At 42.8% G+C, this 17,295-nt stretch overlaps 1 protein-coding gene across 1 annotated transcript in view; it reads right to left on the reverse strand.

The window, feature by feature from the left end:
- ERICH6 (glutamate rich 6) overlaps positions 1-13,172 on the reverse strand; it is a 31,236-nt gene extending 18,064 nt beyond the window's left edge. Inside the window, exons 1-8 of the mRNA XM_031457801.2 lie at positions 12,867-13,172; positions 12,066-12,123; positions 7,715-7,806; positions 4,764-4,826; positions 4,410-4,465; positions 4,203-4,319; positions 1,333-1,446; positions 183-340 (exon numbers count right to left, since the gene is read on the reverse strand). Of these exons, the coding sequence (XP_031313661.2) occupies positions 183-340; positions 1,333-1,446; positions 4,203-4,319; positions 4,410-4,465; positions 4,764-4,826; positions 7,715-7,806; positions 12,066-12,123; positions 12,867-13,155 (947 nt within the window). The 5' untranslated portion in view covers positions 13,156-13,172. The remainder of the gene's footprint in view (positions 1-182; positions 341-1,332; positions 1,447-4,202; positions 4,320-4,409; positions 4,466-4,763; positions 4,827-7,714; positions 7,807-12,065; positions 12,124-12,866) is intronic.
- Positions 13,173-17,295: the final 4,123 nt, after the last annotated feature.

The raw sequence follows: 17,295 nt of genomic DNA on the forward strand, positions 1-17,295 counted from the left end.
CCAGGAACTGTAACAGGTTTGCTTTGACCAATTCTTACTTCTTCACTGGGACCACATCTTCAAAATTTATCTATTTTGAGAAAGCAAGGTTCATTTTACAAAAAGCTCTCTAATTAAGTAGGACAAAAAGCTCTTTAATTAAATGGGCCTCTCTGAGTTCAATATCAAAGGCTCATCATTACCTCCACAAAGCTTTTTCCTTTGCTTTGAGTCTGTCGACTTCACTGCCGTGAGCGGCATGCGGGTCAATACAGATTAATTCAGCTTTAGAGGTTTGGATTTTTTGTTTTTCCTCTGAGATGTAGTCAATCAGATTTTGGAAATAACTACAACAAGAGGTCTGAAAAACAAAGAGGTCATTTTCATCTTACCAGTACTGGATGAAGATAATTACAGGAGGGAAAAAAACCAAAAATTGGCTAATAGGGTTTTAGATAACAATCTATTGTAACATTTTTTGGTAACAGCTTTATTGAGATATAATTCACATACCATACAATTCATTTAAAGTGTACAATTCAATGGTTTCTAGTATATTTACTGAATTGTGCAACCATCACAAGAATCAATTTTAGAACATGAAACCTGTATCCATTAACAGTCCCTCCCTGTCTTCCTCTCCTCTCCGCCCCTGGCAACCACTCACCTACTTTCTGTCTCTATAAATTCACCTATTCTGTACAGTTCATGTAAATGGAATTATATGACATGTGGTTCTTCTTTCACTTAGCATAATGTTTTCAAGCATAATGTTTTTATTTATACTGTAGCATGTATAAGCACTTCATTCCTTTTTATGGCTGAGTAATAGTTCATTGTGTGGACCCTCCCCGTTTATCTACCCATTTATCTGTGGATGAACATCTGGGTGTTTTCACCTTTTGCCTGTTATGAATCATGCTGCTGTGAACATTTGTGTACCAGTTTCTGTGTGGACATATGCTGTCAATTTTCTTGGGTATTTATAATACCTAGGAATGGATTGTTTGTTGGGTTATATGGTAACTGTGTGTTAAACTTTTCAAGGAACTGCCAGACTGTTTTCCAAAGCGGCTGCACCATTTTCTGTTCCCCTTCAGCGGTGTATGAGGGTTCCAGTTTCTCTGTGTCCTTGCTAACACTTGTTATTATCTGTCTTTTTGGTTCTAGCCATCCGAGTGGGTGTGAAATGGGATCCCGTTGTGCGTATGAGTTGCAGTCCCCCGACCACTAACACATAACCCTTTTCAGGATGGCAACACGGGGAAAGATGCAGAAGAAAATACCACATCTATTTAAAAGCAGAGTTTAAAAATGACACTGTTTCCTCAGTAAACCCGCTTTAGAACTTACATGTTCTACTAGTTCAGAGCTATTGTAGTCAGAGGAAACATCCACACTGGAAAGAAATGTTCTTAGGTCGCTCCCGCAGAATTCACACTTGGGTGATACCTCCTCCTCTTCTTCCTTCAGAGAGGAGAAAAAAAAATGAAGACATGCCCACAAGGAGGCCCAGAACCTCTCAGAGCAGTAGCAGCCAGGGCCCTGGGCAGGGCCAGCGAGTGTCCGGTCCAACGACAGTGGGGTGAGGGCGGTACAGACCTACCTGAGAACTCTTGTCAGCCCATGAGGGCTCCCAGAAGCAGTCGGGAGGGAGCTTTCAGGGGCTGAGGTCCTCTGCTAGAAGGCACCAGACCAGCAAGATCTGTATATTCCAGTGATGAGACATCACTTCTAGTCAAGGGCTGGTAAGGACTGAGGAGGCCGAGGTGGTTTGGGGGCCCCTCTCCGGTGCAGCTCACCAGGGCCCCGCTGAGCCCCTAGGAGCTGCGTGAGTCCTTGGGCTGCCTCCTTGGTGTAAGAAGAATGTTGCAGAAATGACTTCACTGTTGACATCAGGGTCCCTTGTTGAGGGGGATGTACAGTGTGTGACCAGATGTGGGAGACAGAGGACAACACATACTTGACTTTGTGTAAATGGTCTCAGGTGTTTGAATACCATATACTCTTTCAAGAAGTGTCAGATAAGAAACAGTTGTGACATGACTATGTTGGCACTATTTACAATGGTCCACTTTCTAAAATAAACTAGAATCCTTTCTCAAGGGAGGCCCAGCTGAGTCACTGAATTCTCCTGGCTGTGCTGTGAAGGTAATCCAGGAGGGGGAAGGGAAGCCGAGGGAAGCAAGAGGAGACGGGGCATGAGGGGCACAGGTGACTCGGTGCGGGGTGGATGCACCACGGCCCTGTTAGTGATCTGAGGTCATGGCTGTGACTGCGGAGGCTCCTGGGCAGGTGAGCAGCCAAGCCTCGGCACAGGCCTCCAGGAGAAGACCCAGGACGTGACTTGCAGGTCATGAAATTACTAGGGCATCTATATTGCCATGGAAGCCATTCTCTGGGACTGGCAAAATGGCCACCTGGGGCCAAAGGGTGACTGAGATGGCCAGGAACCCCAGAGTAATGTCCAATATCTTTAGGTCACTGAAACCACCCAGTAGTAAGTACTGCACATCTCTGCAAACAGAACCCTTAGGGAGGAAAGCCTTGTAATATAGGGATGGTGGGGATGAATCTAGGATCTACCAAATGATGGAGCGGGCACACAGAACTTGGCAGTGCCTGGCCAGCTATAGCCTGTCCCACACCAGCGTCTTGGTGGTGAACTCCGTCCATGGTCCCTTTACCCCATCACATGGGGCAAAGCAAGTGGAGATACTTCAAAAAATCACTAGTGGGGCTGGAATCTGCACCTCAAGAGGGCGTGGCTGCTGCCACCCCTGAACTTGACCAGTGTCAAGGCCCATCTCAGAAGACCTGAAAGGTCTGTCCGGGATGTGGGCGGCGTCAGCCCTGCCCAGGGGCCAGTGCAGGGACGACTCAGGGCAAGAAAGGCCACAAGGCCTTCCTCGTATTCAGGCCCATCTCTGGGCATCAGGGGAAGAAAGCTCAAGAAACTTTCTGGATATAAGCCTTTGTGCTTCAGAAAAAGGAAGGTGTTGTGTTTGAAGAAAGAATTTCAGCCTGCAGTCTGGAAGGTGACCATAAAATTTAGAACCCTGGGCAAATATGAACAGTAAATGCTGACTCATCACGCAATGAGATGTATTTAATGTGTCACCACATGTTATAATTGCATAGTTCAGTGTGCTGCACAAAATGGCAATGAACAGCAACCACCTCGGGGCACCCCCACAGCATTCCCGTCAACTCCTGCACACACGTCTGTGACGCCCTGCCTCGAATGATTGGTGTCTGTTATTTTCAGTGAAGAAGCCTGCACCTGTAGGGGACCCCAGAGAGTAATCAAGGAGGTTCCCACCTGGGGGGTGTGCAGCTCTCTGCACATGGCCATGCTGTCCAAGTTTGGACGTAATCATACCATCAGTCAGTCCCTCGCCCTGCTGGAGAAGCAGGGCGATGTGCATCCTGTTGGAATGACTAAGGTGACCCCTCCCTCGCCCATGGAATGCAGATGTCAGTTGGTCACTTAGTGTGATCAAATACAGCTAATGTTCATGTACATGTCCAGGCTTTATGGCCACTCTTATGGGTTGAATTCCTAACCCCTGGAACTTGTGGCCTTATTAGAAAGGGGTCTCTGCAGATGTAAGATGAGGTCATGAGGGCAGGCACTAATCACCACTAATGTGGTATCGCTGGGGAAGAGGGACATTTGGACACAGACACACTGAGCCTGCTGGGACAACCGAGGCAGAGGCCCGAATGACTCAGCTGCAAGCCAAGGAAGCCAGGGATTGCCGGCTGCTACCGGACACCTGGGAGAGGCAAGGAGGATCTCTTCCCTCTAGGCTGGACTTGCTAACACCTTGATTTTGGACTTCCAGCCTTCGGAACTGTGAGACAATACTTTCCTATCACTGTAAGCCACATAGTTTGTGGTACTTTGTCACAGCAGCCCTAGGAAATGGATACAGCCACCCTGTGTAAGGGCCATTCCATGTACATGAGCTCTTTGGCTTTTTGGGGGGTGGGAGGAGATAATTAGGTTTATTTACTTATCATCATTTTTCAGTGGAAGTACTGGGGATTTAACCCATGACCTCATGCATGCTAAGCATGTGCTCTACCACTGAGCTATACCCACCCCCTTTGCCTTTTTTTTAAAGATACGTTCACTGTCTTTTGTGCAATTCATAATGTAACTTTTTACCATTAATTACAGTAAAAATTAAAAAAATAATAATATGAATGAAAATCACCTTGAACTTAATGCCTAAATTGGAACTCTCTTGCTTGAATGTCAAAATGGGTGGTGGCCCAACGCTGGGTAATGTTCTCAGAGAAGGCTCAAAGAGTTTTATGAAGTCTTCCTTAAACTAAATTTAAGAGAGAGAGAAAAAAAAAATTGAGTAAGTGATTTTTACTATGAGTACAGTGTACTAGATGGACTGATAAATATTTCTTACCTCCAGCTCACATAAAATACTTAGTTTTGGCTCTTCTGGATTAATTACCCATTTTGCTGAAGAAAAAAAGGATAGATTTAGAAGGAAAGTTTAAAACTGTTGTGCAGTGTGTTCCATTTTCTCTAGTTTGAAGATCCTAGCCCATCTCTCTCTCTCTCTCTCTCCCTCTCTCTCTCTCACAAACACACGCACGCACAGTCTAAATGCCCTGAAACCCTACCTTAACCACCTTCTTGTACGTATTCTGAGGGAAGCTCTTTTCTAAAGGGGCTGGGCACCATTCAAGTTAAGGCTGGCTCCCTCAGGGCAGGTTGCTGTTGCTAGCAGAAGGGATGATGCCAGACATCCAGTTACCTCTTAACTTAGAAGCTAGATTTTCAGGTTCATCTTCCTTCTTCACAGAGGGCATTTCCTTCTCTGCAAAAAGAGTGTACATTTGTCATCTCTCCTGACAAAGGAGGAAAGGAGCTTAATATAAAAGAATATATGCCTCTAGGAAAAATAAGTGACCTTGTTGTGTTTGTTTTATATTTTAATTTTTTTTTGTTGCCCCAAATAGCATTTTATCAACAGTAAGTAACAAACAGAGGAGACTCACCACTAATGTAGCACATTAAGAGATGTTTCCTTGCTGCTTTCTAGCCTTAGGATACTACACGAATGCATATTTTACTTGATTATAATCATAGTTTGCAGACCTTCTAGTTTTCTGCCTTTTAAAAGTACTATTCTATCTAGTTTATGACTATTATTCTGTAAAATATTTTTCAGGGAGAAGAATGCTGGAGCAGGGGTTGGCGGGGTCCAGTTTAAGACAGTGAACTAAACCATCTGGGTAATTCCCTCTGCAGATTCCAGGGCAATACTGGAAATGGGGAAGACAATCATCAAGACACAAGCCACTTTGAGTAATGTCTATCTAGAAGGTTAGACGCACAGGACTGGAATGATGCAAATCCAATCAGAACCACCTACAGTAGGCCAGGGGTAAAGGGAAGGGGTGGACCTGCACAGCCAGGGCTGGCGCTGGAGAAAGAAATGGGCTTCAGAAGATGACACACTTCCTATGTGAAGCAGCATCTGAAGAAATTTAAAATCATTTTAGGCATCTTGTCAGACAGAGATGCCAGCACAGGTATGAAAAATAAAGAATGAACAATGATTTTCATGAAGGCATCGTTCGTTATAGGGAAGAGGTCAAGACACCAAACCAAACCAAACAGCCCTGAAACATCTAACAATCAGATGTATTACATACGTCACTGTAACTGTATGTATATAAGGGGATACTGTGCAGTCATTTCAAAGAATTAGATCAATCTTTGCTGACGTGGATACTCTGCTAAGTAAAAAATTCAAAGAAGAGATAAAACTGCTGTTATTCACAGGAAATGTAGTTATCTAGTAGACTTTCAACTGATAAACTATTAGAATAGGAAGGTTCAGTAATGGGGATCAGAGACAAGATTAATACATTGAAATTAATAGTATTCCTATAAACTAACAATAACCAACTAGGAAATATAGGAAAAAAGATTCTAGTTGTTACATCAATAAAAAACTATAAAATACCTATGAATAAACTAATGAGAGTTGCATATGAGTCCTATATGAAAAAAGCACATAAAAGATAATCTGAAAAATGTGAAAAGGTACACCAGGTTCCTGCTGTCAAAGTAATCAAACGGGGAGGCCATTAGATGAGGTGGCCCTAATGCCTCGGCAGCCAAATTGGAAGCAAGGCAGAACCAAAGCCAGAGTCAGTTCCTCAAGGTTGAGGACAGCCAATCACAAACAGCCAACCGGGCTTTCCCCAAGCAATACATCCTTGAGCAATAGCCAATCAAATGCTTTCCCTGCTTTGCCCCCTTGTCTTCTCTATGGAAACCTCTCCTTAGCTCTTGTCTGTGGAGTGCTCCTAACCACTTCTGGTTTGTTGCTGCCCAACTCCAATCCATGTCTGCTCAAATGAACTCTTAAACATTTGAAAATGTCTCATTTCACCTTTTAACGCGACAAAGCAAGACCAAAGCCTCAACTTGTCAAATCCCACTGAAAAACTGTGTCACAATTATACTGACTATATAGGTTCATTTGGGAATAATTAAAATCTTAATATTAGGTTTAATATTATGGTAATATTTAATATTAATTGTACATCTTATGTTTAGTTTTTATGTTAGATCGCTTCACTCCTCTGTGGGAATGCTCCAGTGACTTCCCGTTTCATTTCCATTGAACAGGATTTGGCCCTCATTGTCTCTCTGACCTTATCCCCTAGGAGTCACCTCCTTATTTACTCCACTGCAGCCACACTGGCTGCCGCCTTGTTCTAGAAGGAAGCACTTGCTCTTCCCTGTGCCCGGAACACTCTTCCACCAGAGATCATCATGGCTCTCTCGCCTCCTTGAGGTCTTTACTTAAGTATTTCAGCTTCTCAGTGAGGATTTCCCTGAGTGTCCCATGTAAGCTTGCACCCATCTGCCCAGCATTTTCCATCCCTCTCCCTGGTTTATTTTTCCCCTTAGCACTACATCATCTAATGTTTTATATATTTACTTCTTTTGTGTATTATTTATCTCACTGTCACCTCCACCTCCCACACTTTTTATGGAAGATCACTGAGACGGGGGTTTGTCTGCTTTGTTCATTGCTGTTTCCCTAGAATAGGAAACTGACCTATGACAGGTGCTTGGCATGTGGTGTGTGCTCAGGAAACATCTGATGAATAAGTGACATAACATAAAACAAATATTAAAGGTGAAAGGAAAGGCTATTCATAATGATTACCTCTGAGGAATATATTGGGATCAGTTAAGATTTTAATGTTTACATTATATTTTTCTTTTTAAATAATTTTTATTTTATTTTTTAAAGGAATGTTTTTTCTCTTTTGGAGGGGGCAGGTAATTAGTTTTATTTATTCATTTACTTTTTTTTAATGGATGTCCTGGGGATTGAACCCAGAACCTCATGCATGCTAAGCATGAACTCTACCACTGAGCTATACACCCCCCCCCGATGGCAGATTACTTCTTGATGTGAACACAAATGCTACCATTTATTAAAATCTCAGTGCCAAGGAATTTAAATATTAACTCTTATTTTGATCTTCATAACAGCCCTGTGACAGAAGGATTATTATGGCAACAGATGAAGAAACAGAGGCAATGAGGTTAAGTGACTTGTCCAATGGTCACAGTGTTAGTTTGTGTCAGGACTGGGACTCAAACCTAGCTCTGATGGCTGCCTACACCAGGGCTCTTTCCAACGTGCAATCCCATCTCCCAAACCAAACTACTCACGCAGCTGCTCTGTGCTATACAATTCTTGAAGCCAACTTTCTTCTGTTTGTACTGACATTGGGTTTCTTAGATACAAACTGTGACGGGTAGTCCTGAAATTTAGAGAAGATGTTAGTTTTTGGTATACCTATACAGTTGTTAGCGGTTCTTCTAATTATAGTACATTTGACAATCAAATGACAGATGTTCATAGAAGATCCTGATTTCTTTTTTCTTTAAAATATTTTCTTCCATTCTTACGTCTTCAGTAAAATCAGGCACAATGTATTTGTGTCACATCTGTTCTTTGCATAATACTCCTTTTTTAAATCTTGGAGACTCCAAATACCATATTATTTCCCTCAGGGAGTAAATTACTACCCCTCTGTGTATGTCTGTTGGTGGTGGTGGTGGTGATGATGGTATGTATGTTTAAACAGTTACTTGAATTTAAATTAGAACATATTGTTCATTTAAAAATAGCTTTATAATAATCCAGGCTTTTTTTTAAAGGGCTGAAGTTAAATGCATTGTAATTAAGCAACCTGTATTTTTTCTGCAAGTAGTTTAATCAGTTATTTGAGTTACTGTGGCATGACAAGAAGCAGGAATGTTTTGACTTTTACTAGCTAAAATGACTATTACTGGTAACAAGTGAACAATAACTAATGCTTTTCAAGTGCCTTTGCCTCTTTGAATTTTAATTTTTTTGCCACAGTTTGCTGGCTCTTCTAAAATGATCAAACACAAATTTTCCAAATAATAGAGTCAACTTGAGGATTGTTACTTTTTCACCTTTCTTAGTTCTCTTAGTCTCCACCTTACGTTTTTGATGCTTTGTTCCTTGGCACATTGTGTGTTTTGTAGGGTGTTTTAATTCTGAAATGGCTGTGTCCTGTAATGGGTGGAGAACTCCTCTGCATAAGCCACTTGAGCAAGTGTTGGGGGGAGTCCTATTTCTCTGACCTCCCAGGGCAACAAGTTATGGGACCAAGAGTAAAGGAACACTGAAGATCAGTCCCTAGACAACATTTTATGTTTGAGTCTTTTCCCAATTCAATGGGTAACAAAATCAATACATTACTCATCTAGGTCTCTTTGCCTTCCTTAAACCAACACCATAGATTGTTTCTGAAATTCTATGTAAAAACAGCAGATAACTGAGGATAAGAACAAAATTAACATTTACGGAGAACTTACTGTGTAGTAGTAGATACAATAGTAGATACATGTGCTTTACTCACATTATTTCATTTATCTTTACAAAGATGAATTGAGGTGGGAATTAGTATTTCCTTCGCACAGACAAGGAAACTGGGGCTCTAGGGACCTCTTTCAAAATCAGGCATGGCTGATGCAGAAGGGCCCAGGCCTGTTTGATTCCAAAACCTGTGTTTTCTTTGCATTCATCTGCCTCCTAAAGTTTGCCCCATTTTTAATCAAAATAGTAATGGGGCAGTTAAAGGTAGAGGTTGAGCCAACATTGGTTGCATTTTTATGACTTTTTAGGAGGGATTTTCTTAAAAATAGAATCTCACCAAATTCACCAGAGAATGCTTTGAAATATAAAAGAAGTATCTTCTTAGGAATATTTATGAGGAGAAATTAAGAATTTGATCTAGGAAAGAGAGGTTCCCATGTAATAGGAAGTCCAGGTCAAGATGGCACCTGAGCACATAATTCTCCTGTTCCTTTCCAAGATCTTACTAACAAACACTTAAACACACACAAAGAGTAGCCCTGGAAAACAAGAAAGGGGTCATCAGTAGACAAGTAATACTGAAGAAGACCTTAAAAGGAAGAAAATAAGTGGCCTCAGGCTGATGGAAAACGAGAGCAGAGACCACCAGAGCTCAAGATAAGAGAGATAATAAGTGAAGTTCTTCCCAAGGGAACTTCGGAGGAGCTCCTAGCCTAGACAAGACCAAATGCAGAGAGAAGGAGGCTGCGGACTGTCATCAGAGTAGTTCAAGGAGTGAACATGGAACAGCTGGCGTTGGCAGCAGTTGTTTTTATTTCCAGATGAAGCCCACAGAACTGTTTTCTAAAAAGAGTGGGCAGTCTTTCTGGGGAGGTTTTAGGTCTGAAAGAGCAGCAGAGCACAGGATGAGGGGCTCAGAAACGGCCCAACAGGCTTGGGTGAGAAAGGAGGAAGGGGCAGTCCACCAGGAAAGAAATGCATAAGGAACTCCAACCACACAGTAAAGCGTCCGCAGGCTAACTCTAGTAGTACCGGGGGTTTTCTGCTTGCGGTGCCTCTGCCAACGCCCCCGCCCCGGAAGCCGCCGTGACGCGCCCCGCACCCCCTCCCCCCCACGCAGGACTCACGGACCACCCTCCCCTGCCAGCCCTTTAAGGAAACGGAACTGCTTAGCTGCAGAGGGTCCCCGTGTTAGCTACCTACCAGTCATTTATCGATAAATACAAATGGATGACCAAGGATTACCAGTGACTTAAAGACAATCAGTAGCACGAAGAAAGGGCAAGATAAACAGAACGACTGCTCCTGAAAGGAAAAAGAAGAAATTCAAAGAACAAAGGAGAATTTAAGTATAAGAGTACCCTCTAAAAAATTTAAACAATAAAAGAGTACCCCAGAAGAGATATTAAAACACGTACACACACAACTATTTTGAACAGCAATAATCAGAGAATAAGAACTGGTTCTTGGAAATTACAAGTATGAACCCCCAAATTAAAAATTCTGTACAAAGGCAGCAGAGTAGCATGTAAACACCAAAAATCTTGAAGATATCCAAGCGGTCCAACAGCTATCCAGCAGGCGTTCCGAAGGAAAGAATAGAGACAATGAAAGGGAGGAAATAGTGAAATATCAGAAGGGTGTGAGAAGCAGACTGATCAGTCGTACTGGATACTAGAAGGCAACGAAGCAGTCTTCAGAGTTCTGCAGGAAAATGGTTTTAAACCTATTCCTTTATGCCAGGTTATATTATTAATAAAATATGACAGCAAAAGGAAGAAATGTCAAGACAGGTAAGAACTCAGAAATTGACTACCCATGAGATTGATACGAAATAATAACCTGAGGAGTTTCTCCAGCTAAAAGAAAGAAATATGGAAATCAAGAATGTATGGCCAAACTGAGAGTTGAAAAGTTCTTTTAGGAACCAAATTTTACAGACATAGAATTGCATTTTCTTGTGCTTGAATGTAGTCACTTTGGTTCTTAGCATAAAATTATGAGTATTGGTTATTGGCTTTCAATTTTTAGATTCAATCTGTACACAAAGCACTAAGCTAATTATAATTACAAAACATACAAACATAATAAAACCGGGCAAAGTAACATGTCTTTACATGAATATATATTATACATTTTAATGAAGTTTGTTATACAATTTATTGTTAATTGGGAGAGAAAAGGGGAGAGGAGAGATAGAAGGAAGTTAATAGAAAGGCATTAAGGTGTTAATTTTTCAAAATAGAGTTAACAGTCACAAAAATTCATGAATCAAGAAGTAGAGGTTTAAATACTTTAAAGTCCTAAGGTTAGAAAAACTAAAAATAATCTACCTACCAAAACTGAAGAGGAGGGAAGTAGAATGAGTTACATTGATTAGCTTTCATGATGGGAAGTCAACAGTTATGTCAAAATAAATCAAGGAATGACAATATGCTATTTAAATTATACTAGAAACAAAGTTAACGGTGTGTTAACTGGAGTGAGTGGGAGTAGGGAGTGGAGAAGGGAATGGAGAGTTTAAATTTTATACCTTTGTATACTTTAATGTTTTAACCATCTATATAATCTTTTATTAAAATGTTGAATTTAAAGGATAAATAAAAACACATAAGTGGGACAGAACAATTCTCCTGCCTAAAAATTGCTTATAAAAGCAAAACTTAGGTGAATAATAACATGAGATTGTGGACTCATATTTGGCGTGAGATTTCAGGGAAGATTTATAAAGATGTTCCAAAAGGTGTTTCTCTTGTGTCTTCCTATTATGGTTAAAAGTGTTTGAAGGCTAATAGCAAGAACAACAAGAAAAAGAAAGGATCGTACTGTCCATTCTCCACAGGTGTCCCTGATCACTCTTGAATTTAGCCAATAGAGACTTAACATCCTAAAGTTTCATAGCACTTACATAGCATACCGTTATGATATGTTATACTAATCAATAGACATGTCATCTCTCCAGGTAGGAATTAAGCCAGAGATGGGTAGGGACTCTGTCTCCTCCAAAATGTCTACCAGTGTAGATTTAAAAACAAAACAAAACAAAACTTTTTGAATAAATTGGTTATAAATACTCTGGATGATTTTGCTCTACTTCCTGACATGTTTATCCAAAAAGTAAGCATCATCATTCAAAACATAATAATATAAAAATTGAAAACATTTTCTTACCTATCAAAATTCACTTCAGATATGTCTTTCCTAAATGTCTGAAATATTTTAGGAAAACCTGTTGAATGAAACATTAAACAATTTACCCATTCCCTTTAAATCAGTGGTTCTCTAAAGGACAGTTTTGCCACCGGTAGACATTTGGCAATGTCTAAAGGCATTTTTGAGTGTCACAAAGCCAGGCATGGCTAATGGCATAGTCAAAAGTAGACGCCAGGGATGTTGCTAAACATCCTACCCTGCGGACAGTTCCTCCCCCCACCCTCAACACATGCGCTCCTACAAAGAGTGATCCTGACCCAAATATCAGTACTGGAAGATTGACAAACCTATCAAAGTAACTGCTCTGCCTCACTTTTTTAAGAAAGTGGCTGGAGTGGTTTCAGCACAGGAAATTAAGCACAAAAGTGAATTGTTTTTTACAGGACTGTTTTAGTAGCACAATACCTTTAAGGCAATACTTCTACTGCAGGAGTGGCACGTGGGAGGAGGGGCAGAGAATGAGAGGACTCGATCACTGTATTAATGTAGACGTAAGTGTTATAAAATGAGCCCTCTGTACAGCACTGCCTGTTTCCAGTTTTATGAGGCGTTTCACCTTTATCCTAAATTGTGAACCATCATAACCACTCAGCAAAAGATTTCAGTGCCTTTGACAGAAGGGACTGAGATAGGAGTGTGTGTGAAGTGGTGTGGTGGAAATAGACACCCAGGTGTACGGGAGTAATTGGACCTAATTGGACCAGCTCTCCCCCAGGGACAGGGACGCCTTCCAGGACGGGGCGGGGTGGGGGGCGCTACTTTTCTGGGAGAAGATGGTGGAGGGCGTGCTCTCGCTGTCTGGCGGGGTCTGGCTCCACGTCAGGCTCTGCGTCGGGCTGAGCGTCGGCGGCGTCGGGCTCAGGCTGGGGCTGATGACGCTGGTTAAGCGGGGGCGAAAGGCTCTCTGGTCCTCCTCATTGCCTTCACCGAGTTCCAAAAACTTCCAGAACTCATCGCTGAGCTTCCCATGGACCTCCAGCTCCCCCTCCACGTCCGCAGCCTCCTTGTCCTCCTTCTCCTCTTCCTCCTCCTCCTCTTCCTCCTCCATCACCTCCTCCTCCTCCTCGTCCGTAACATCCTCGTCCTCGTTCTCCTCCTGGTCCTCGTCCTTCTCAGGCTTTCTGAAGCTGCCATGCGAGTACATGTTGGCCAAGGCGGGCGGGAAGCGGGATCACGGCTAGCGCGGCGGACACCGGCGGGTCCCAGCCTAGGGGAGCGCCGGCACCCTTTTGTGCGTCCGTCTCCCTGGGCGACCGCCTGCCGCTCGGCCCCCAGCCTCGAGATTAAAGCCGCAGAACCCCTGGGCGGGGAGAGGGGCGTAGGGGAGGAGGGGAAGAGAGCTGCCAGGCGAAGCTAGGACTCCTGCAAGCTTCATTCGCACTGCTCTCTTGAGTCTCAGAGAATCCTAGCAGTCTGCGGGGACTATCTATCTCCCCTTTCAATTTCTCTCGGTTCCTTTGGAGCCAGTCTTTTCAATTAAAAAAAAAAAAATCTTTTCTAAATTGAGATGTGGTTGATTCACAATATTATATTAGTTTCAGGTGTACAACATTGAAAATTTTTATAGGTCATACTCCATTTAAGTTTATTATAAACTATTGTAAAGCCAGTCTTTTTTTTTTTTTTTTTTTTTTTGGAGTTGGGTAGGGGAGTGGCTACTAGAGGTGGACACCCATAAGGCCACTTGGTGTTGCTGAGCTGGAGTTTGGTTTTGGAGTGGACAGATGCCTGTTGAAACTTATGATAAAACTTTATTTACAAAAACTGGCACCAGTCCTTGGTCGTAGTTTGTAAATTTGATTAAAAAAAAACTACTGCCTTAAATATTATTTATCTTGATTATGAGATTTTTGGCGCCCCCTTGCATTTTGCACCTGAGAGAAGTGCCTTAGTCTGGTCCAGGGCCTGCTTGATGCTTGTTTCATCCATCCGTCCTAAAGGTGGAGGAAGTCTGAGGCATCTGGCCACCACCTGCATCTTTCTGGGCCTTTGTTTTCAGCTCCTTGTACTTGTTACCCTCGAAAACTGGAAATAAACTCAGGTTGGGCTGCTGGCTCAGAAGCCAGTGTTTTGAGAGACAAGGGTTGGTGGAAAAAGAAGGATATTTTGTTCAGGAAGCTAACAACCTGGGGAGATGGCAAACTAGCATCCCCCAAACTATCTCCCAGTTGCCAGTCAGCGGGCAAGAGCTTTTAAAGGAAGGCTTTCAAGGATGTGCAGGCGGGGGCTACGTGCAGAACAGCATAGTCAGCTCCAATAGTCATCTTCAAACTGGTCATACTTTGTTCTGGTTAGTGCCATCTTGATTGTTTTAAGTGCAGTTAATCTCAGCTCCAGCGTTGGTTTAGTCCCAGTCCTTGAGGCCAGTACGTGGAATTGTGCTAGCCGTAGACTCAGTGCTGCTCAAGAGGGAGCAGTTTATGTCATAGCTACAGTCTGGTCAACACACAATTAGCTTTTTCCTTCTGGTGGCAGTTGTAGGATCTGCAAAACAACTCAAGAATATGTCTCAGATACTGTTACCTATGTCTTTCAAGGAGAAATGAAAGATTCTCTGACTGCTGTATGGCTGATTTCCTGTTTAAAGTGTTACCAACTGTCTAGACCTAACTGCTGTTTTTGTCACCACATGTCTCCATGCTTTCCATAGAGTTCTTGAGCCAGGCATTTGTGACTCAAGGAAGGCCCCTAGGAGATTGAAGCCTTTTTCTACAAACAAGACACAGAGGGCACAGAAGAGCTTTTGTACCTGGGAGGGCCCCGCAGGGTCCTGCATGGTTTAATACTTACTAAAATTTGTGTAAAATATTTGTATACACACAGAAAAGTATACAGAGTAATATATTGGACATCTGTTTATCTACTACTCAGACTGGGAGATGCAACTTCATTCTATAGTTCAGCTTCCTTTTAAAAGCCCCTCAAATCTGAGAAGTGTTCCTGGTGGAAGGGGTTGTGTCCTACTGTTTACTTCACCTCTAAGGTAAAGGAAGCCAACTGAGATTCTGTGTGGTTGAGTAGGACATCTGGGTGTTGTGAAAAGGATCTGGATTGACCGTAATATTAAATGACCAGGGTGAGACTTAGAAGTCCCCTTATATGATCTCTGCTAAATCACCTTACATCTTTCAGCCTCAGTTTCCCTGGGTATAAGCTGGAAATAATAATACTTACTACTTACTCCTAGGATGTTTGTGGATATCAATAACTGTGAAATGACTGCCTAAACTATCAGAGCATTTTGCCAAAGGCCACCAAGAATACATGTGTAGTTAAATAAGTTGGGTTTACAACTGTTACAGCAAGGTGTCTTAGTAAGAGGATGTTAGAAAGAAACTAACACAGGATTTACTCTTTGGTTGGATGAATTGGGAGAGGGTCTAAGAAGCAGGGTTTTGCTCTGAATTGGATGCTGTCAGAAAGTGGGTTATTCTGTGATGGGGTATTTTGTGGTGGAACAGTGACCTTAGTTTTGTTTGTGCTTAAACAAAATTATGAAGTGGCTTTGTTTTGTTTCATTTTATCATGGCATCACAGTAACCCTGTGCCTTACTTGGTTTGGGCTGCTGTAACAAAATACCATAGACCTGGCGCTTATAAACAACAGGAGTTTATTTCTCACAGTTCTGGAGGCTGGGGAATCCAAGATCGAGGCAATGGCAAGTCTGGTATCTGGTGAGAGCCCATTTCCTGGGTCATAGACCTCTGTCTTTTAGACATGTCCTCACATGGCAGAAGGAATGAGGGAACTCTCTTGAGCCTCTTTTATAAGGGCACTAATCCCATTCATGAGGGCTCTGTCCTTATGACCTAATCATTGCCCAAAGGCCCCACCTCCTAGAACCATCATATTGGAGATTACGTTTCAATGTATGAATTTTAAGGTGGCACAAACATTCTAGGCTGTAGCCCCTTATGTGAGGTTGCTATTTTTAGAGAATATTTCTATTCAACAGGAGAACTAAATGGCCTGACTGTAAGCATCAGACCGGCTTGAAATAATACTGAGGTCCACCTGTGAGGATCAGGTCATTTCCTGGCCTCAGAGACTTACAGCCTTGAGTTTTCCAGCCCAGGGACTTTTACAGGGCTCCCAAGGGAGCAGAAAGTGAGAAGTGAAGTGTCTAGGATCACTAAGCACTATTTTATGATTCTCAAATCAAACCAATGTTCATTGAGGACTGTGAGCCAGCCCTCTGCTGGGTGCTGGGCTCTGGCAGTGAGTAGGAGAGGCGTGGTCCCTGCCCTCACAACCCACCAACAGTACTTGTGCAGGGGCCAGAGTCCGGCAAGCTCTCAGGCACTGGGGCAGAACAAGGCAGGCAAGAGGCATGAAATTGCCCTGCACTCCAGGGAATCTGAGAAAAAAATCCATGGAATGTTGTTGGAAGAAGCGCTCTTGCAGGTTATCAGAGCAGTCAAGAGCACAGATGAGAGGACATTTGAGCTGCTTTGGAAGGAAGGGTAAAATGTGGGTGTTTGGAGAGGAGAGTGAAAAGCATTCAGAAGCATTCCAGCGTGCCCAGGGTAGGAAAGGGGCCGGCACCGGCCAGTGTGTGTGATGTCCAGGTACAAATAAGATCAATGGGTTAAAAAAATAGCCCAACCATTTTCTGGGCAATCAAAGCATTTTGATGCTGGGAAGGATCCTAGAGGTCATGACATTCAGCCGGCCACTTCTGCATATGGGAAGTGACTTGTTTGAGAAAAGGCAAGTTTGTTTGTTTCCAGGGTCCTCAGAGAGCAGAATGGGAGTCAGGATGTGGGCTGAAATGGGGGCTGGGAGAGAGCAAGGGAAAAAGTGCTTATTCTGAGCTGCCTGCCCCCAGCGCGGTTCTGTGACTCTCTGGCATTTTCTCAACTGTGTGGTGAATTAATTTTACAGTGTCCCTTATTTAGAGGTACTTTGTTAAGGCCTTCTTGAAAGTCTTAGGAATCTCTTTCCCTTGGGTCCACTTACTCTACAAAGAACAATTTTTTATTTCCCCATGATGGAATCACTCTCCTTTTTTGGTCATTCAGAGGCAAAATAATGCTGGGCCTTTTAATGTTTCCCCTTCCCTTATTCCCAGTGCCTCACTGGAGTTGGGGGCTTGGGATCTGAAAGCCAGGCACCACCCTCACTAACTGTGGAACTTTGACCTTGCTGAGCCTCAGTCCTGCATCTGAGACCCCTGATCTGCCTACT

The sequence above is a fragment of the Camelus dromedarius genome, chromosome 2 (assembly GCF_036321535.1).
Source record: "Camelus dromedarius isolate mCamDro1 chromosome 2, mCamDro1.pat, whole genome shotgun sequence".
In the NCBI taxonomy this organism is placed as follows: domain Eukaryota; kingdom Metazoa; phylum Chordata; class Mammalia; order Artiodactyla; family Camelidae; genus Camelus; species Camelus dromedarius.